Source organism: Melospiza melodia, chromosome 6 (genome assembly GCF_035770615.1).
Source record: "Melospiza melodia melodia isolate bMelMel2 chromosome 6, bMelMel2.pri, whole genome shotgun sequence".
NCBI classification, from domain to species: domain Eukaryota; kingdom Metazoa; phylum Chordata; class Aves; order Passeriformes; family Passerellidae; genus Melospiza; species Melospiza melodia.
In genome coordinates, this window is record NC_086199.1 from 62,600,382 (window position 1) to 62,619,041 (window position 18,660).

Genomic DNA, 18,660 nt, shown 5'->3' on the forward strand with positions numbered 1-18,660 from the left:
AAATACAAGTTATGATGCAAGACAGTAGAAAACAAGGTTAAGCATTAAGTTAGTGGGTATTTTCCAGGAGAAAGAGAGTAAATTGTTTCTTCAGTAGTCAAATAGACAAATTCAAGTAGATTTTTCAAAAGAGGACAAACAATACACCTATAAAATAATAATAAATATACTGTAGAAGTAACATTTTAACACTTGTGCAAACCTTGGCTCTGGCAAATAAGGTACATATGGGCATTCTGTCTCCTCTCTTTCCTGACCAGATGCAGAGAACTGAGGTTGCTAGTGAATATTTCTTTTTAAATGTAGAATGATGTTTCATTCATATGCAAAGTTCTCCCTGGATGAATAATTAAGCTCTGAGTGTACTGTAAGTCTGTCCAAGTAGTGGAGGACTGGCTTTTCTCTTCTGAACTCAGCCTTTTACTTAACATGTACATTTCCTTATTAAATGGGAATTTATTTAATAGGAATTGAAATAGATCTTTTAATGATGTTTTCAGAGCTCAAAGTAGCTGGGACATGGTTGAAAATGGTAAATCATCCATGCTAATTTATGTTATCTAATGAACTGGTCTTTGAGCTAATGTCCAGAATAACTAGGCCAAATGGTGCTGTTGAAATTCCCCTTGGAAGCAGGGCAGTAATTGGATGAATGTTTAGCCTGTGAACAAAAAAATCCATGCTAAAGTTTATGGATTCTGCTTGGGAAAGGGAATGAAAGCGAAGTGGGCTGTACAAACACTTTATTTGTCAGAAGGGATCTTAAGGAGACATAAAGATGTTTTCCCTTCTCCCAAGTGCCTTCACCACAGTGAGGATGATTCAGCTTGTGTATGGTCTCTGGAATGCCTACGTGTAGGGAGAGAGGAGAGGATTTCTTTAGGTGCAGCTAATTGAAAATACTGTAGGAGATAATGTCTGTAGCACATTGCCTCACCATGGAGTTGCCTATTCAGCGAGTTTATCATCTTTATGTTGACTGAAAATAAGGGTTTTTTTAATCTCTGTGAACAAAACACATTTCTGCAGATGAGCTCTCTCAAGCAGGAATTCATTGTTTCTGAAGTGGTTGTGTTGGCACGTAGGCTTAGCTGTGTTCCTGTGGCAAATTCTTTTGTCCATGATAGCATTTTGGGATCCCAGCATCGATGTGGCTGACTCTGGCACTGATTGGACAGTTTATATTTAGTTGCTGGTTTCCTATAATAGTTTTCAGATGGAGATGTTAAAGAACACATACCCTAGTGCTGCTGTAATCCTGAAAGAGAATGGGGGAGTGAAAAATAAAAAAAGGAATTTATGTCCTTCTGCAGAAGGACAAGCCCCACTGTTTTTTTACCAAAAAGAAAACCAGCATCTGCTTTCAGCAGCAGAATTCTGAAATTAAATTTTAAAAAATTAGGTAGCCAGTGAAAGCAAAATTCTCATAAAATTCATGGATAAATCACTTAAATTTTGTCTCCAGAAAGGCACTTTAAAATAATCTGTGGAATGGTCACTTTTTATTATTATTACAAAAAAAAAAAAAAAGATTCTCCAGTTTAGAATAGTCAATTGCTGTTAAGTAATAGTTATCAGACACTACCTCATGACAGCTCCCATGTTCCATATTGCTGGTGTAGCTGCAATGCAAATCAGTAGATACCCAAAGAAAGCCCAGTGTCATATATGGTTCAATTATACTGTCAGATGTATCTTTTATTTCCAGTAAAGCTGCAAACATACCAGAACCTGGATTTTACTCTGAGCCTGGATTTAAGGTGACCTCTCTAAAATCCTATATTCCAAGAAGAAAATCGACTAAAAGTTTTCATCTGAGATGGGTTTGCAGAGCATTTAGAAATAATCTTTATGTAGCATATTTGATTTATTAACTTTACTTTTATTTTTTAAATTTTCTAAATAATTAGCAAAATAAGTCATTCTAGTTTACTTTGATAAGCTTCCAAGAATGTGTCTGTGCTTTACTCAGCACTGGTGGGTAGGTGGCTGCCTGCAGGGACCTGACTTCGAGCTGTTCTGTGGTGATAGGAAAATCTGGAGGGACAGTGGGGCCTGACCATAGCAACTGGAATAATCATCCCCTAGTGCCAGCCAGTACAGAGGTAGGGACCTTGTAAAGCTGAGGAGAACATGAGGTATCATTCTCTCCCAGAATGTATAGGATAAAGACAGAGTGCTGCCACCACTGTGCTTGTAATGTGCTGGACCTGTTTGGAGTGCTGGCCCCTCTGACTTATTTTGAGGAGGAAATTCTAAAGCTTGCTCTAGTCTGGTTTGGCTTGAGCTAGTTTGTGTCATGATTACACAGCACAATTAAATTTTTTTTCTAGCAGCTAGAACTGGGAGCAAATCATAGGACGGTAGGGATGAGAGTCACCTGCAGAAGTCACCCAGTCAGTCCCCAGCTCTGGAGCAAAGTCATCTCAAAGGCCTGCAATAATGCAGGCTCTGTAATCTGTTCCTGTATTTAAAACCCAAATACACATACCAAGCAAAATAATGCTAACCTGCCCTGTTTCTTGCTTAATTCAAATGCCTTTGTGCTGGACAGAGCAGGAAGAACATTTTGTTTTCTTTCTCTTTACGTTCTTGGAAGGTGTTGTGTTGTTTTTCTCCCTCAGTTTTCTCATCTGTAAGACAGATAATGTTCTCTATGCTCTCTGAACTCCACCTAATTCTACACCTGCCTTCAACTAGTGCCATGGGTTGAGCACAGTGCTCCAGATTAGGCCAGATGCTGAGAATTTGTCCTGTAGATGCAGCATGTTTGTACAGCTCAGTCTCATTGCCTTTTATCATCAGGACCACATTGATTTCTTCAGCCTATAATTCAGTGTAACTCTTTTTCTCTCAACATTTGTGATCTATAGTCCCTTTACAGGTATTCTTGGTTACACCTAGCTGTATAATCTGAGGCACCTATAAAGAATTAAAGTAATTCTCCTTTTTTAGGCTGGTTTTCTATAGCTATTAAACTACTTCAAATAAAAATGCAGCTTGACAAGCATACTGTCTTTAGACATTTGAGCCATTCAAATGGCTCAAGAATAAGAATAACATTTTACTTGGGCCAGAGTTCTATGGGATTGATTGCTTCTGCTTTTTAGGTAGTGAATATTTAATCTTTATATTTGTCTAGTGTGCAGTTTTCCCATATCCTAAAGCAGTTTCACCTGGGCCACAAGTGATGGTCATTTCAACATCCATTGATAAAAATATTTCTCGTGTGATTTATTACTTAAGTCGCTGTTGATCTGCTCACAGGCAGTAAATGATCAACAGCTACCTGGAGTGATTTTTGCATTGTGTGGACTCAGGCTGTGCAGCTGCTTGGTTCACAGCTATCAGGGTGAGCAGGAGGGGGGAGGAAAGCAGCCTCATCTGAGGCACTGCAGTGCTGTGATTTATGCAGGGCAGCTTGCCCCACACTGGACTGCTAGAGGATATTTTTCCCTGCAGCATTCGAGCGTGAATTTAGATCTGCCTGTTTTTAACCTGCTACAAGGAAAATAAGCATTTTAACCACTAATCATATGTCCCTTTGCACAGGTGTAATTTCTAGCTTGATACTGGGAGGAGAAAAAAAAAAAAACAACCCCAAACAAAAATGCTGAGTATTTGTTATCTAGCGCTTCTTGTTTAGTTGCCTTGTGCTCCAAGGGTAGTGCTTGAGTAATAGTTGCAGCAGGGCTGGTGAGCAGGAGGGAACAGATCTGAAGCTGCTTTCAGGCTATTCAGAAGAAGAGCAGCTCACTGATAAACTACAGCTTTCTACAAAATTTATTCTTGCGTGTGCAAGGAAGAGCTCTCCTCTAGGTACTTGATAAAAAACTCCTCTGAGTTTTTGCTGCTTTTCCTTAGCAGGATCCAAGGTTTTGTGAGAGGTGCTTTGGGGAGATTTTACACCTCCAGACTCCTGTTTGGCTGCAGGCAGTTTCCTCTGGGCTTCCTGCTCAGTGGCTCTGGTGGTGGTTTCGCATTGTTCCCCACTGATGACTCAGGGAAACAGGAAAGCGATCCCCTGGTGAACAAAAAGCGCAACCACCAAACAGGTGCCTGTGTTCTGGTGTTGCAGAGGACAAACCACCTCATTCTGGACTTTTTCCTAAGATTCTTATCTGCAAGTATGAGACTCAGGAGGAATGGGTCATACACGCTGAACGGGTAAGAAACAGCCTGCATCCTCTTTTGAAACTTCATCATTAAACCACGTGAAAACAGAAGCCTTTATTTTCCTCTCCAGTGACGGGGTACATGAAATAATGGCCATGTCTTTTGTCTCAAAAAGAACAGAGGATCACAGAGTAGGAAATGTGCAGCTTATTTAGCTTTGTTTTCTTCTGCATCTTGTTAGGTTTGCTTTTATAGTGTGTGCATTTGGTGGGGGCAGGTTGGAGTTGTCCATATGGTAAAATGAGATGGATCCGCTCAGTAAAGCCATGAAACATTAGGAACTCTGTGATTCCTGAAGAAGTGCCTGTAGTAATTATATTAAGTATTTTCCAGCTTTTAGTACAAAAAAGAGCTAGACTTATTAAATGTGATGCTCCCTGACATGGAATGCAAATTACTTTAAATTTCACCAGTCTGAAAAATTAGTTGCTACTTGAAACTACTGCTCTGAGTTACTTTACTAGCTTTGTGGTTTTAAAAGTACTGATTTTATTTCTCTCTGATTGCCGTTACATCTTCTCAGTAACACGGAATACACCATAACTGCAAAGATGATAATGAATTAAATATTCCTTGTTCAAAGAATTTTATAAAAATTGAAAAGAGAGAATTTTCAGGTGATTGGATTTTTAAAAATAATTGTTTGATTTTTATTAAAGCAGATTCTTGTGTGTCTTCATAGGATGTAAGTTTTATTTCTGAGCACAGCTTAGCTGGTCTGAAGAGGCCTTGTACTTCCACTGTGCAGTGGTGACTGTTTGCTTGCAGCTGGCAGATGACTTGACAAATGAAGAAAGTTGTTAATCTTGGAGTGTCACTTTCCTTAGCTGCCTTTAGCCCTCTGCAATGAGTGAGTGCTGAGGTAAGTGCTGCATGGTGCAGCTCCTGAAAAGCCCAGATGTGTTTTGGATGTGCTTCAGAGTACAGGTATGCAGACTGAGCCCACAGTGCCTTAGACTCGCTGTCCATGCTGCAGCCCAGTGGCAGCCTCTGCACAGGAGAGGCAGATTCCAGCTCAGATGGATGGGGAATACTTGGGCAATGTTGGTCATCTGGACTGCTCTGGTTTTTGCCTGCACTGGTTTGCCCAACGCAGCTTAGAAGGATCTTTTGCTTTGCCAAAGTATGTTTACATTTGATTTTTAAAAAATCCAAAATTAGATTTGAATTAGGTTTTTCTTAATGTCAAAGTAGATGGGTGTTAACATCTTTGTGACACACCCTTAACATTTTTTAATGACTGTAATAAAAATTACATTATCCATTATCCAACTGCATACAAGATCAAACATAATTGAAAGTTACTATCTTACAGTGCTTGGTTTTAAGCTGATAAACTTGTCCCTCAGTGGATTGGGTTTGCAGTAGAGAGAGGCTAAGAATATATTCTAGTTAACTTGGCTTTTTTGCAGATGTTTGTGACCTTTGAGACATTATCTTAGAGAGACAATTAAGAAATGATGCTGAAAAGCAAAAGGTAATGGATATTGTTTATTTTAAATTATTTTTTTCAGACTTTAGTTACAAGAAGTACAATCTTTCATTGATTTGAGTTTTATTAAAAATGCATGGTATAGGACTTCAGGGAAATGTATTGTGCAAGATCACCCTGTGCATCTGTTGTGCCTTGTTGTAACTTGCAAGATGATGCATAATCTTTGTAAGGAATTTCACTTGTTGTGGCCCAGTGTGTACCTGGCATTACATTTTACAGTGAGCATTTAACTGGAAGTGTTGTATTACAGTGAGTAAAACCAGAGGCACCCAAATGCTTGCATGAAGAAGCAGCTTCAGCTGTGAGTTTGTGGGAGACTTCAATATTATCTGATTCTAACATGCTGATCTGCTTTACTTTATTAAACAACAGATGCTGAGGAGTTGATTTATCTAATTAAAGAAATTCCTTTTATGTTTATCTCTTGCCTAGATGGTTTAATAATGCAAGGTAATGGAAAAAGAGCTTCAAGTATGTTTTCCTGTTTAGCCTAAACTTTTGCCATGTCAGCAGAAAAGCTTGTTTTGATCTTGAAGGGTTTTTGTTTGGGACAGCATGTTCCACTTGTCAGGTGGGGAGGTACCCTGTTGTGCAGGTCACTTGAGGAGAGGGGAGCTCATTGGGGTGGAGTGTTCGAGGGCAGATAGTTACTGTGGGAGTGCTTTTTACACTGCCATGCATGAAACTTTATCATAAAAAACAAACCAAAAAAAGAATTAAAAACACATGCACAAAAAATCCTAAAACAAAACAACAGCAAACCAAACAAAAAACCTCAAACAAACAAACAAACAAAAAACTGAAAAAAACCCAAAACTGTCCCCAAAGCTAAACAAGAATACAGGGAATAGTAAACAAGGATGTTGTAGCTAAAGTCATCATCATCATAAATTTTTTTCATTGGATATGATTTGCTCAGGCTCTGATTGCAGTTGTAAACTCATAAAGGGGGAGATTGCAAGGGGAGCTAAGATACTTGAGGATATTTTCCAACCTAATACAGCAAAAAGCCTCCCCTGCCTCGCTTTTCTGCTGTTTCATTGCACCTCATTTGACACTGTACAAACATAAACAGGAAACACAATTAAAATCCAGAGTTTCACTTAGAAGCAGTGATTTATATGTATTCTGTGAGCAGGTCTCACTGGACATGGGCATGTTTGCTCTTGCTTGTTGAAATGGGTAATTGTTAGGCTTGTGGAGAGAGAGGGATCTGGTGCTGAGATTCATCACAGGACACTGAGTTAGAAGACCCACTTTATCTTGCTGAGACCGAGGTAGAAATCTTACCTGCCAGCATCTCTTTAGCCATGTTGTTAAGTCAGCTTTGCTGTTGTGTGCTATCCTGCCCTGTGCTGATTGTATTTCTTTGCATTGCAAAGTTTCTTTGTATAAATGATCTCTTTTGAAGGTCATCTTAGCTTGGGAGATATTCCTTTATTTGCTTGGTGCTGTGTTGTGACACAGTGACACTGAAAAATGCACTGGCACTGTAAGCATTGCAGCATCAATTTTTTTTCTCTTTGCAATCGCTATTTTTTCTTTTGTCTTCTCTTGACCCTTTATCATTTGGAATTAGTGATGCTCTGTATAAGTCTTTGCAGGCTGTTAGGGTGTCAAATAACAAATATTGTTTACTACACATTTATTTCCCCCTTTTTCTCCTAATGACTTGAGTTTAAGGAAGGGTATAAATCCAAGCATGCATTTCACAAGATATGACCTCAACACAGCTTGAACTTTGGTCCCAAGTCAAATTTCCTGTGTACAGGCCTGTGCATTCCTATAAGCTTCACAGTGGCCACACAGAGCTGTGTCCTCCTGGTGTCCCTGCACAAAGGCCATGCCCTCTGCAGGAAGGCTTTGCTGCAGTGCTCAGTAGATTGTCCAGCTGTACAAGTGACAGCTGGCAGCTTGCTGCCTTCCCTTCCAATGGCATAGGGAATTCTGACCTACAGCCTACAGGGTGAAAACTGCACCCACACTGGCCTTTCTGATGACCCTGGCCAGAGAGCCACGTGGTGATTCTCTTCTGCTTGTCATGGTCGTTTTGACAAGGCCAAGTGAACCACATTTGGTCTGAAAGTTCAGGTTCAGAAGCTTGTCAACAAATTATTGGCTATTAAATCTGAGCAATAATCTCTGCAACTCATGCACAGCGGCCATCCCAAACCTGTGGTGATGGAACTGAACTGCATATGCAAGAGACTATTTGCTGAAACAAATGTGTACAACAATTTTAAATGTTTAGATGTTAATTAAATAATTTTTATCTTCTCATCATTGCCCTACCTGACTCTCTGCTGTTGAATAACTGCTGTGTGGCATGTTTTCCTGGGACATTAAGTGTCAAAAGAACATTACTAGATCATGCTTTCAGAGATCTGGTGGAGGTGAAAGCTTTGAAAATGCAGTATTTGCAGTTTAGCATCTCAGTGCCTGTGCTGCTGAGGAGCCCTTGCTCAATTTTCTCAAAAAGTCTGTGTTTACCTTGTGACGTTGTTGCATCAGTGTTTCACATGAGAGTTCAAATAGTTGGGCACCTCCCCTCTGCTCAGTACTGCCCGGGGCCCTTGGAAAAAATGTTCTGAGTTCCACTCTGCATGGAAGGGATTTTTTTTTTCTGCATTCATCTCAGGTCTGTGTGTACATGAAGGTGATTATATATTATCACAGTCAGAACTAACCATTGCTTTGAAACAAATTCAAGTTGGATGGGGACAAAATACTTTGGAATATCTTAAGGATTAATGGATGCTCACTGACTAATAAAAAATATTGTTGGCCCCAAGATGTTTCCTCTTTTCCAAGCCACTGCTTTAAATTAATGACTTTTGATTTTGAGCCAAGTACTGAAATTGAAAAAGAATTTGTTTTTCTTGTGTGCTTCCGTCTTGTACTGACGTAAAGCAAGCCAAGGAGAGAAAGTAGTATCTTATGTTTGTTTTGCCCAAAAAAGTAGAAATGGGAAAGAACATAGTAAGTCTGCTTCAGAAGGCCTTTTTATTAAGCCTCATTGCAACTGCAGGAAAAATATCTTTGAAGGATGTGACAAATAGCTCATGAAAGCTCGTTGGAATAGCTCGTCTGGCAGACGGAGGTAGTATGAACACCCAAATATCTTATCTGAGGAGAAACAGCTGTTTGAACTTCTTTACAGTCCTCCCAAATTACCACATTTTCTGTCATGAAAAAAAGGGGAAATCTAAGGGTAGCAGTACAGACTGTTATCCTTGGAAAGCACAGCACAAATGTATCAGATTAGGGCCAAAAACGTAGATTATCCACTCCAAGGTTTTTTTTTGATTGGGAATCCATTTTTGGAGAGTAATCTTTAGAATGCTTTATGGCTGTATCAGAAAATTCAAGCCAAGGTACAAAATGCCGGCCCTCCTGGCTGAGCTCTGCCTGCTATCTTAGTACTTCCTTGGTCAGCTGTAGCCCTCTCATCATTTGTAACTTAGTTACAGCTTTACCCCTACACTTTCGGAAGCTGACAGTGATCTTCATTCAAGTGCCTCAGTTACAAAGTGAGATGGCTTCGTATATGTCACAGAATGCCTTATTTTGCTGCTTTTTGGAGCAGGAGGGTTGCTGCAGTGTATGCAGGGATGGTGTCTGGATGTAGACATGTAAGGCAGCTCTGACTGCTGGGTGTGTAGAGGGAGAGCAGCCCCTGAGGACAAGCAAAATGTGGCAAATACTCTCATGCTATAAACAGCAGAAGTTTCCTTTATAGAACACACTGCTCAAGTCTCCCACTCACTCCCCTGCATCCCATGTCTGCCATTCCATAACTGCACAGGGACACTGCCAAAGGATGGGGACAGGATTCCAGCCTCACACCGTGTCCCACACACAGGAAAGGTTTCTGGCTGTTCCTGACCGCTGCTGCCCTGCTGTGCTGGGAAGGTTCATTCCTACAGGCTCTGGCTCCTGTGCTCTGCCCATTTGTTTTCCTGTTGGCTCTACTGCAGGAACAGTATGGAGAGGTTATGGAGCCATCAAAAGCTGGGGAAAGAGGGTGGTGGTGGATGCAAGGGCCTTGAAAGCAAACAGCAGGACTGACAGTAGTCTCCCTGTCACCCTGTGGTGACTATAGCTTACCATTTGCAGCAATTCCATGACATTTTGGCATTATTTATGCGTCCTGGGCACTCCTGCTACTGTCCACTTTACTCTATGTTTGCTAAGTTTGAAATACAGTGCAAAGTACCAAACCACTTCTAGAATTGTAATTGTGGATCTTTGAGTAAATACTCACCTTCAGGAATGGTGGTTGTTTCATAGAAGGTTGGGAGGGTTTTTTTCCCCCCCTTTAAACTATTTAAACTATTCAGGTTGAGAAAAATGTAGAAAATAGTAGTTTGTAGAAAGCTGGAGGTTGTTTAGCCTGGAGAAGAGAAGGTTGTGTGGAGAACTCACAGCAGCTTTCCAGTATGTGAAGGGAGCCTACAGGGAAGCAGGAGAGGGATGCTGCTTTACCAGGTACTGTAGTAAGGGGTTCAAACTGGAAGAGAGGAAATTCTCTGCTGTGAGGAGGTGAGGCACTGGAACAGCTTATGGGGAGGTTGTGGATACCCCATCCTTGGCAGTGTTCAAGGCCAGATTGGATGGGGCTCTCAGGAACCGGGTCCAGTGGGAGGTTCCCTGCCCATTGCAGGGGGGTTGGAACTGGATGACCTTTAAGGTCCCTTCCAACCCAAACCATCCTGTGACTCCATTGCCCTTTATATTCAGCCTAGCTGTGCACGCAGGACTTCTCCTACAACACAAGATTTATGATCTCACATGTGTTTTCTTTGGAATTTTTTTTGCATGCGTGAGCATTCAAAAGTAGTTTAAGCATTTTTTTATTTGCTTACAATGTATGTGTAAAGGCTTAAACTGCAAGCCTTATATGGGGAAAGTATTATAAATGTAATGCTTCTAAATAAAAGATTTCATTAGAACTTGCACTGTGAGTCATTTGTGTTATATTAATAGTGTTATTCCCAAATATGGATTTGGAACTGGGCCTTCTTCATGGTGAATGCTGCAGATGACTTACAGAAAATAAGTATTTATATTAAATATCAAATTTTTTGGGAGGAGTAACCTTTTTGTCAGCCATTTATACAGATCACTGGGCATATAGTGTAAAATAATTTTATAATGTAGTTCTGAAACTCAGAACTCTCTGCCAGTTGATACTTTAGTGTCATATTAGAAAAGTTTTTGTTTTGTTTTTTTAATATGAAAAAGTGATTAAGACTCAGGCTGTGGCACAGAAGTATGTTCATTTTGATATATATTCTTAAAAGTAGCCTGATCAGTTTGTCTCCCAACTTTTGGAAATATTTTAATCAAAGAACAACCATTCTCACAGCTTATCTACATGTAGCTAACAGCAATTTAATGGATATTTTATAAGTCTCTCTCAGAAGCAAAGATTTAATTCAGAACTCCAGAATGTGTTCTTGCAGGCCTTGTGTGTGTGTGTTCTTCCCTCCCTTTTTTTTTTTTTTTTTTTTTTTTTAATCCCCACATAGTGTATGTGTTTACTTAATGGGAATGTCTCACCTCTTGATATAAAACAGTGTTGTCACACAAATTCAAGAGAACTGTCAAGTCTTGCTCTTACACAGAATCTCAGGTGGTAGGAAGTGCTCACCTTAGGATTTGAGTATTGCAAAGATGTTCCATTAACAATCTGGGGCCAGAACAGGGAACAACTAAACACTTCAGATGCCTAATTTTTAAAAAATTTTTGGCATCTTCTCTGCCACCTCCCTCTGTCCCTACAAGTAAACTGCTTTCTGGAGTATGTACTGTGGTTAGAGCTTGTAATGAAAGTTGTATGCTGGGTAAGAAGTGCCCACTAAAACTGGCCATATAATTTATCTGTTTTACACCAGAACTATTAACAGCCAAATTTATAGCTCATTAGTAATAACTAGGAGCAATAAATTAACTGTCAGCTTTTATACAGTTACTGTGAATTGCAGATACAAGAGCTTGAAATGCACTGGACAGTTTACTTCTGCTTCTTCCCCCTAAGATGCTCTGAGGACTGGAGGCTTTTAATGGGTTGTTGTTGTGAAAGAATACTGAATAATTGTATTAAATGTAGCCATTTAAAAAGCATTTTTCAGTGAATTCAGACTTTCCATTAAAAGAGAATGGGCGCATGCTTTCTTCCCATGCCCACTGTCAAACCATACCTGAAATAATGATGATGTAAATTCAAGTTTGTTTCCTTGTAGCTGTCTTGAGGGGACTTGAATATGGCCCCCCTTTAAACTAAGGAAGAAAAAGCAAAACCAAAACCTGCTAATGACTTTTTTAAAGTCTCCAATTCCCAGGGCTGTGTCCTGCCAACAATGCAGCATACGCCATCACTGTGCTTAGTGCTGCCAGCTTAGCTAAAAGAAAATGGGAGTTCTTTCACTTCATCCACGTGGGCGAGAACAACAGTGATGCCACGGGGTGCTAAGGATTAGGAACCTCAAGCGCTGGCAAGAGGCTCCTGCTGAATGGGAGGGAGCAGCAGCACCACTGCTGCTGCCTCTGTGCCTCTTGGGTTTATTGGTTTGGGTGCTTTATTTCACAGCTGTCATGCAGCTACATTGCTCAAAGGTGTTGAACACATTATTTTTCAAGACAAGTGTTTGCCTTCTCAGTCAGTTTTAATTATGGATGTATTCAAGATACAGTAACAAGGCATTTTCTCTGGGGCATTTAATCATTTTTTCATTATAATTTGATTTCATGGAGCTTATGAGAGGATTTTTGTAATGAGTGATGGCTCACAGAGGTATTACGCAGACTACATATTTAAATAATTTTATGGGGTTAAGTGTGGTGTTTTGTAATATGCTCAAGACACTGTACTTAGGGTTACTTAAAAAAAAACAACAACAACTATTTTTTTGTAAGCTCTAAAAGGCAGTTGAGTCTGACCTTGACAAGCACAAGTTTAGGTACGTGTGTAGGAACTGAAAGTAATCAGATTTTTTTGCAGGTTCATTTAATGTTTTCACTAAAAAAATAATTTCTCAATGGCTGAATTATAACTTTTGAAAAAAGAGGGGTGGATTTCCATCCAGATTAGCACTGTAATACTCAGTAGTCTGGATGTTAGGTGCTTCCTGTGTAGGTGAGTAACATCTCAAACTTAGTATGTGATGCAATCAAGCTATTTTAGGCCTTTTTTTGGGAGTAGCTTGTAATAAATAGTGTCAAACCAACATCTTGGTGTTTTTTTCCAGCGGAGACCTTTCTTTTCTGTTCATACTAATTCTTTTACTGTTACTTAATGTGTTCCTGATGCATATTTGATCAACAAGATCTGTCCTTTCAAACACAGATTTATTAACAAGTGAGTGACCTTCCTAGAAAACCCACACATATTTCTGTCCTGATGATATTTTTTTTCCCTGAGCTAAAGACAATATTACTACTGATTTATGGTTTCTGAAGTGGAGGTGTAGAACTTTCCTGTGCCCTAGAGAGCTGTGTTCTCCACTTCAAACAGCATACTTTGTAAAACATGGATAAAAATGTCTAGCCACTTTATAAGGCTCATAAGAACGAATGAACTTGTACAGTTATTGAAAAAGGCATTTATTTAGATTTGTCACATTTATGTAAAGGAAAATAAAGGCTGTGCAAGGGTCTTGCCATCTGAAAACTCAGGTAAAAATAACTGATTTTTCCATTTATGGGTAAGTCTGCGTTAAATATAAATACATTTGAAAACAGCAGCACCAGGGTGAGTAAACATTAGTAAGCCCAGCCATCCTGTCGCTTACCTTACAATAATTACTGGTCTGCATTTGAAGAACAAATCTTAATGTTGCCAAACTCCACCTTTTTCCTGCCCAGTCTGTATGAGGGAGAGTCTTTATAAGAATGTGTTTCCTGTTTCCCAGACAAGGGAGGAGAAAAATGTGTTTGCTCCCTGTTCTGGAACACAAAAGCCAGCAGGCAGTGACTGGGTGCCCACGGCAGCTGCTGAGCACGAGCCTTGGGCAGCTGCAGCCCCTTCTTCACTGCCCATCCCATCAGCATCTGCTGGCACAGTTGTATCAGACAGAAACCAGCCCAGAGGTGACAAAGAGCTGGATGTGTGGTTTTTATTAGGCCACTTTGACCCAGGCTTTGAAACATAGAAAGATTGTAATTATTTTCCTCCTTTTCTTCCAGGCTCTTGTCCCAAATCCCTTGTTTTCTGTTTTATGGGTTAGTTTTTGTCACAGGCTATTAAACTTGAGAGTAAGTTTTATAAAGAGCAGTGGCAGAGCAGGAACATGTGCTTAAGCCATGTAGAAAAGTAACTGTAGCCCTCCCAGGCTGCAATCCTTATAAGTTTGTAAGGACAGTAAAAATGTACAGGAGAGCAACAGAATGGTTCTTCTGATTTGGAAGGATATCTAGGTGTGGCAATCACATTTCTCCAAAACCAAGTCAATTAGTTTAGATTTTAACATCTATGCCAATCGTGTCCCATATTCTGTGAACAAGAGTAGCTTCAGCCTTTCCCACCTTAAATTTTGAACATTACTCTGATTTCAGCATTTCAATATAAAATAGTACAAATCGAGGCTGCTATGTTTTAAAGTCAAATCCACTGCTATGGTGTTTACAAAAATAAATTTTACTTTTATGGAGTCAATTTCTACCAAGTTAGGGTTCACATCTCTTCTTGATGCTCTCCTTTTAAGTAAAAAAACGCCATAATTTTTCTCTCTGGTGGTGAATTGTGCAGTCAATGATGCAGTATGTGATCAACAGATGGAGTCACAATGGTCAGCTATGGGGCAAATAAGAGTGTGTCACTGTGTATGAGAGAAGTCCTATGAATAAGCTCTCCTAAAAATGGTCCAAGAAAAGTAAGGGTTTGGGTTTTTCAGAATGTGGTTTTGGAATCATCAGTTCCCATTTTTCTGTTTTGCTCTGGAAAGGAGTTATGTCATGTGTAAGTTTGCTCAGGCCGTCAGCATTTACACTGACTATAGGAGTTCTGAAGAACTTTTGGTGGGAGGGAGAATGTCTCTTAGTGTTTTGGAGCAATTTAGTGGACTGAATAAATAAATTGAGCTTTTTATATTCTACATGTATTGGAAATCTGGATAGGATAATAAGTTTTCAACTTTGCTACCATGGCACTCTTAATAGGAAATAAAAAGCATGAATTTCCACTTCTGTATGCACAGAACAGTTTATCAGTAGTAAACATCATAGTAAATCTGATAAATATAAATACTAAATCTGTTCTATAGCATGAGTAAGTATAATGATGAGGCAGTTTGTGTTATAAACTATGTTGCAATACAGGTTAAATATTTTTATTGTCATGTTCTTGAAAACTAATAGTAATTTGTTTGCTCCCCTGTAAGTGCATACTGGGATATGGCAATGCAATTTCAAAGTAGACAGCTCTCTGAGGATTAAAAAAATACTTACAAAGTGTTTCAGACCATGCTTCATCTCATACATAATAGGAATGTAACTCCCTAGTTGTCCCAAATACATTCTTCAGATTTCTACACCTTTCAACTTAATGCTCAGGCCCGATTTTCTTTATTTTTACTGCTTAGTGTTCCTTCAGACGGTGGTCAGAAAACTGCAAGACTGTGAGGAGATTCTTGTTTTTTGGTAATGTTCAGCCATGGTGAGCCACAGCCACGGTGTTTTCTCACAGTGCTCTGACACATGAGTGAGCACTGAACAGCTCTGCTTGGCTTGCGCCTCTCCATTCTCAAGTCCCAGCCTTCTATTTCTCCAAGTGTTTTCCTGTGTTCTGGAGCACTTCTGACTTCCTCCAACAGCAGTACTTAACACCATGTCCTGGCACCTTGGGACAATGGTAGCTGTGTGTGCTTTTGCTCTGTGTAAGGTCTTATCACTCTCATTTATGGGAACTGATGTAGTTGCCCACGCTGGGCACTACATCTTTGTCAATTCTTTGCAAGGATTTCACTCAATTTCACTTCTAGGCCTTAAAGCATGGAATATGAATCAGGTTTTGTTTCCCTCTGTCCATTCAGCCAATTTTTGAACAGCATTGTAGCTTCTGGATTATTTAATATTTGTATGTGTACAGAGCAGATGTTTGTTGCCTTCATGGAAATACAAGGCTGTTTGTCAAGGGTTACACAAGTAGAACAAATGCCAAGCTGCTGAGCTGTTTCTCACTGCCAGTCTGTTTCTCTTAAGCAACAGTCTGCTAATAGAAGTTGTACAAAAGCACACGTCTACAGTACAGGAGGAAAATCTGGCTTCCTTTGTTGCATGGTGAGAGAGCACAGGCTTTCAAGTTTTGCTGGAAACTGATTGTCTGGAATTAGAAATGAGGTGGTAAATGAAGTCCTGGAGAGGGTGAACTGCAGCTTTCACTTTTTGTAGAGGTGTAACACGTTGAAGTTTGGAAATGTCTGCAAGTTCTGACTTGCATAAGCCGTGGGTTTCTCATCCATCAAGTAGCTCAGTGATATTGAGTATATGGAGCGTGTTTATGGGGAGGGTGAGGGTGGGTCATGTTTTTCAGCAAGTTCAGGTATGGTTGGTTATCTTTCCTGAGTTCTGCACATTAAAGTAGCATTTTTTAAAGTGAGACAATGAACAGTATTGAAGGAATCAGGGGGCATGACTTACTTTGGACTCTCTCACTGCTGCACTCCAAATATGTTCCTTGTAAGGGATGGGAGAAGGCATTTTCCTTTCTGAGCATAAGAAAGGGAGAATAAGGAAGGCAGTGGAGACAGTGGGCAGTAAAGTGGAGCTGAATGGCTTTCCGTGCTAATGGTCAGATTAGCAGATGAGAAGACACAACTCATTCAAGTTTTAAGGCTGTATCATGTTCTCCCTTGGGTCAGATAATTTGGCTCAAATCAATAACTGCTTTTTGCTCAAGGGTATTCAAAGATAACAGTAGAATCAGCACAGTGATAATTCTATATGGAAGGATGATATAACATTTTTGCTATGTGCTCTTCATTTGTTTCTTACAACCTAATTTTGAATGACCATCCTGTGGCTTCTATCCCTTTGGTTGTGGGTGAGAAAGGGAAAAAAAAGGGGGATTACAAGAAAAACAGTATTTTCTTTTCTCCGTGAGGTTTTTAATCAAAGGTAGCATAACCCATAGTGATGATGAAATTATTCTAATTGTTACTAAGCTGATTAAATATTTATAAAACAAGAGTTATATTTATAGCTCTTCTTTCTGGATAATGTAAATAAGTTGATGATTTAATAGCTTTTTCTTTCCTTGATGAAATAATGAGAAGTAGCATTCTTTCTGTTGACTTGGGATGTAAATATTCTCTGAACTTCTAAATGTTAGAAACTTAAAACATTTACAGCTTGCAACAGGTTATTTAATTTTTTGGGGAATGGAGATCCAGATGAAATTTAGTGTGCTTGTCCATCTCTATTAAGATTTTAGGAGAGCTCCAGATCTCTTGAGCAGTTATGCTTTCACTGTTTTGAGTAGGCACTTCAATACCTTCTAAATTAGAAAGGTTGAAAAGACCTGCAGTATTTAAAGACTGGGGAAAAAGCTTTCTGAGAATAAGGCATAAGGAGATTTTTAAAAAAATGACTCAGAAGATCAAGAGGTGAATATAATATCTAACTAATGAAGTTTAAAGAAAGGGAGAAGAAAGCTGTAACAGAGAAAGGATGGCAATTATAATTGGAAATATGAATGTTAAAATAAGGAGGTTTCAGATATTCAAAAGATGCGTGGCTTAACAATGGATGTGATCAGGCATTGAAACAAACTACTGCAAAAATCTCTGCTTTTTCTTCCTTGTCAGATACAAAAGTTGAAGCCAGATGCCTTTTTGGGAGGTGTGCTTTAGCTAACAGAGCTTTGGGTTCGCTCCAGGGGTAACTAGATGGAAGGCAGACAAGAACTGAAGGCTGGTTCTGACCCCAGAACCACTCTGGTTGCTGTGGTGTGCTGGCATAAAGTGTAGCTGAGCATCCCCAGGCGTGGGAGCTCAGTCTGTGGCCTGGACCTGATTGCCCAAGGGCTCCTGGGAAGAACCTCTGGACATGGGGCAGCCACCCTGCCTTGGCTGCCATCCTCCGTGGGCTCCTGAGCAGCAGGCAGGTGGCTGCAGCATCCCCTGCACGTGCAGGACTTTTGATTTGTGCAATCCCAGTCAATCAGGCTTTTCAGGGAAGCACTGGGCAGGTTCTGTGGTGGAGGAGCCTGGCATGCCGCTGGAGGAAACGTGTGAATCACTGGGTGGAAAAGTTGGGCGTTACCCGTGTAAGTCTTGTCAGCGCTCCAAATGTCTCCTGGCGTTGTTGGTTGGGGTATGAAGAAGGTTTTTGAGAGTACACCTGCACTGGAACAAAATCAAGTGTACTTATTGGCAAAATGTGTTTATTTTACCAGTATAGCTTGTTTTACTTGGACAGCTCAGAGGCATGGGTGAGAGGTGACTCTGAAACGTGTGTGCAGAGCACAAGTTTCCTCAGAAGTGCTGTGTCTGCAGTAGCAGCTCTTTGCTACCTTGCTGTATTGATGTAGGCAAAATACCTTCTTCAGTCAAAAGTGTGCTTTCATTGTGAAATAATCACAATATGTAAGCTGTAAAAACCATAGTGGGGACACAACTTTTGATTTTATCTATGAGGTTAAAACAGATCAACTCAACCACAAGAAGGGGCATGCAATGCTGACTGTACCTGACAGATCTTGTCTCTATATGAATTTTAAGCTAAGTCTTGCACATTTTGTCTTGTCTTGAAAACTGCTGTCCCCCAACAAATCATTATTGGTGAAGACAAAGCAATAGCCACGTGAGGTGAAAGCTCAGAGGAGCTGTGCAGTACCTGCTTGTTGCTACCAGAGGAATCCATGCTACTGGCTGTTTAAAAGATAAAGTTTTGTCTGGGGAGGTTTGTTTTCCAGAGGACTCTCTGAATCCTTGGACAGTGAAGCATAGTTACTCCTCCATTTTCTTTGGGCTGGGAAGTGAACATCTTCC

General features: G+C 40.0%; 1 protein-coding gene across 2 annotated transcripts in view; it reads left to right on the forward strand.

The window, feature by feature from the left end:
- The window catches only part of MOB2 (MOB kinase activator 2), a 109,795-nt gene that overhangs the window by 50,593 nt on the left and 40,542 nt on the right, over nt 1-18,660 (forward strand). The window contains exon 1 of one of the 2 annotated variants that reach the window (XM_063158668.1): nt 4,115-4,167. The exons of the other annotated variant lie outside the window; for it this stretch is intronic. Coding sequence (XP_063014738.1) covers nt 4,130-4,167 — 38 coding nt within the window. The 5' untranslated portion in view covers nt 4,115-4,129. Of the gene's footprint in view, nt 1-4,114; nt 4,168-18,660 lie in introns of those variants that run through there. 2 annotated transcript variants of the gene reach the window in all.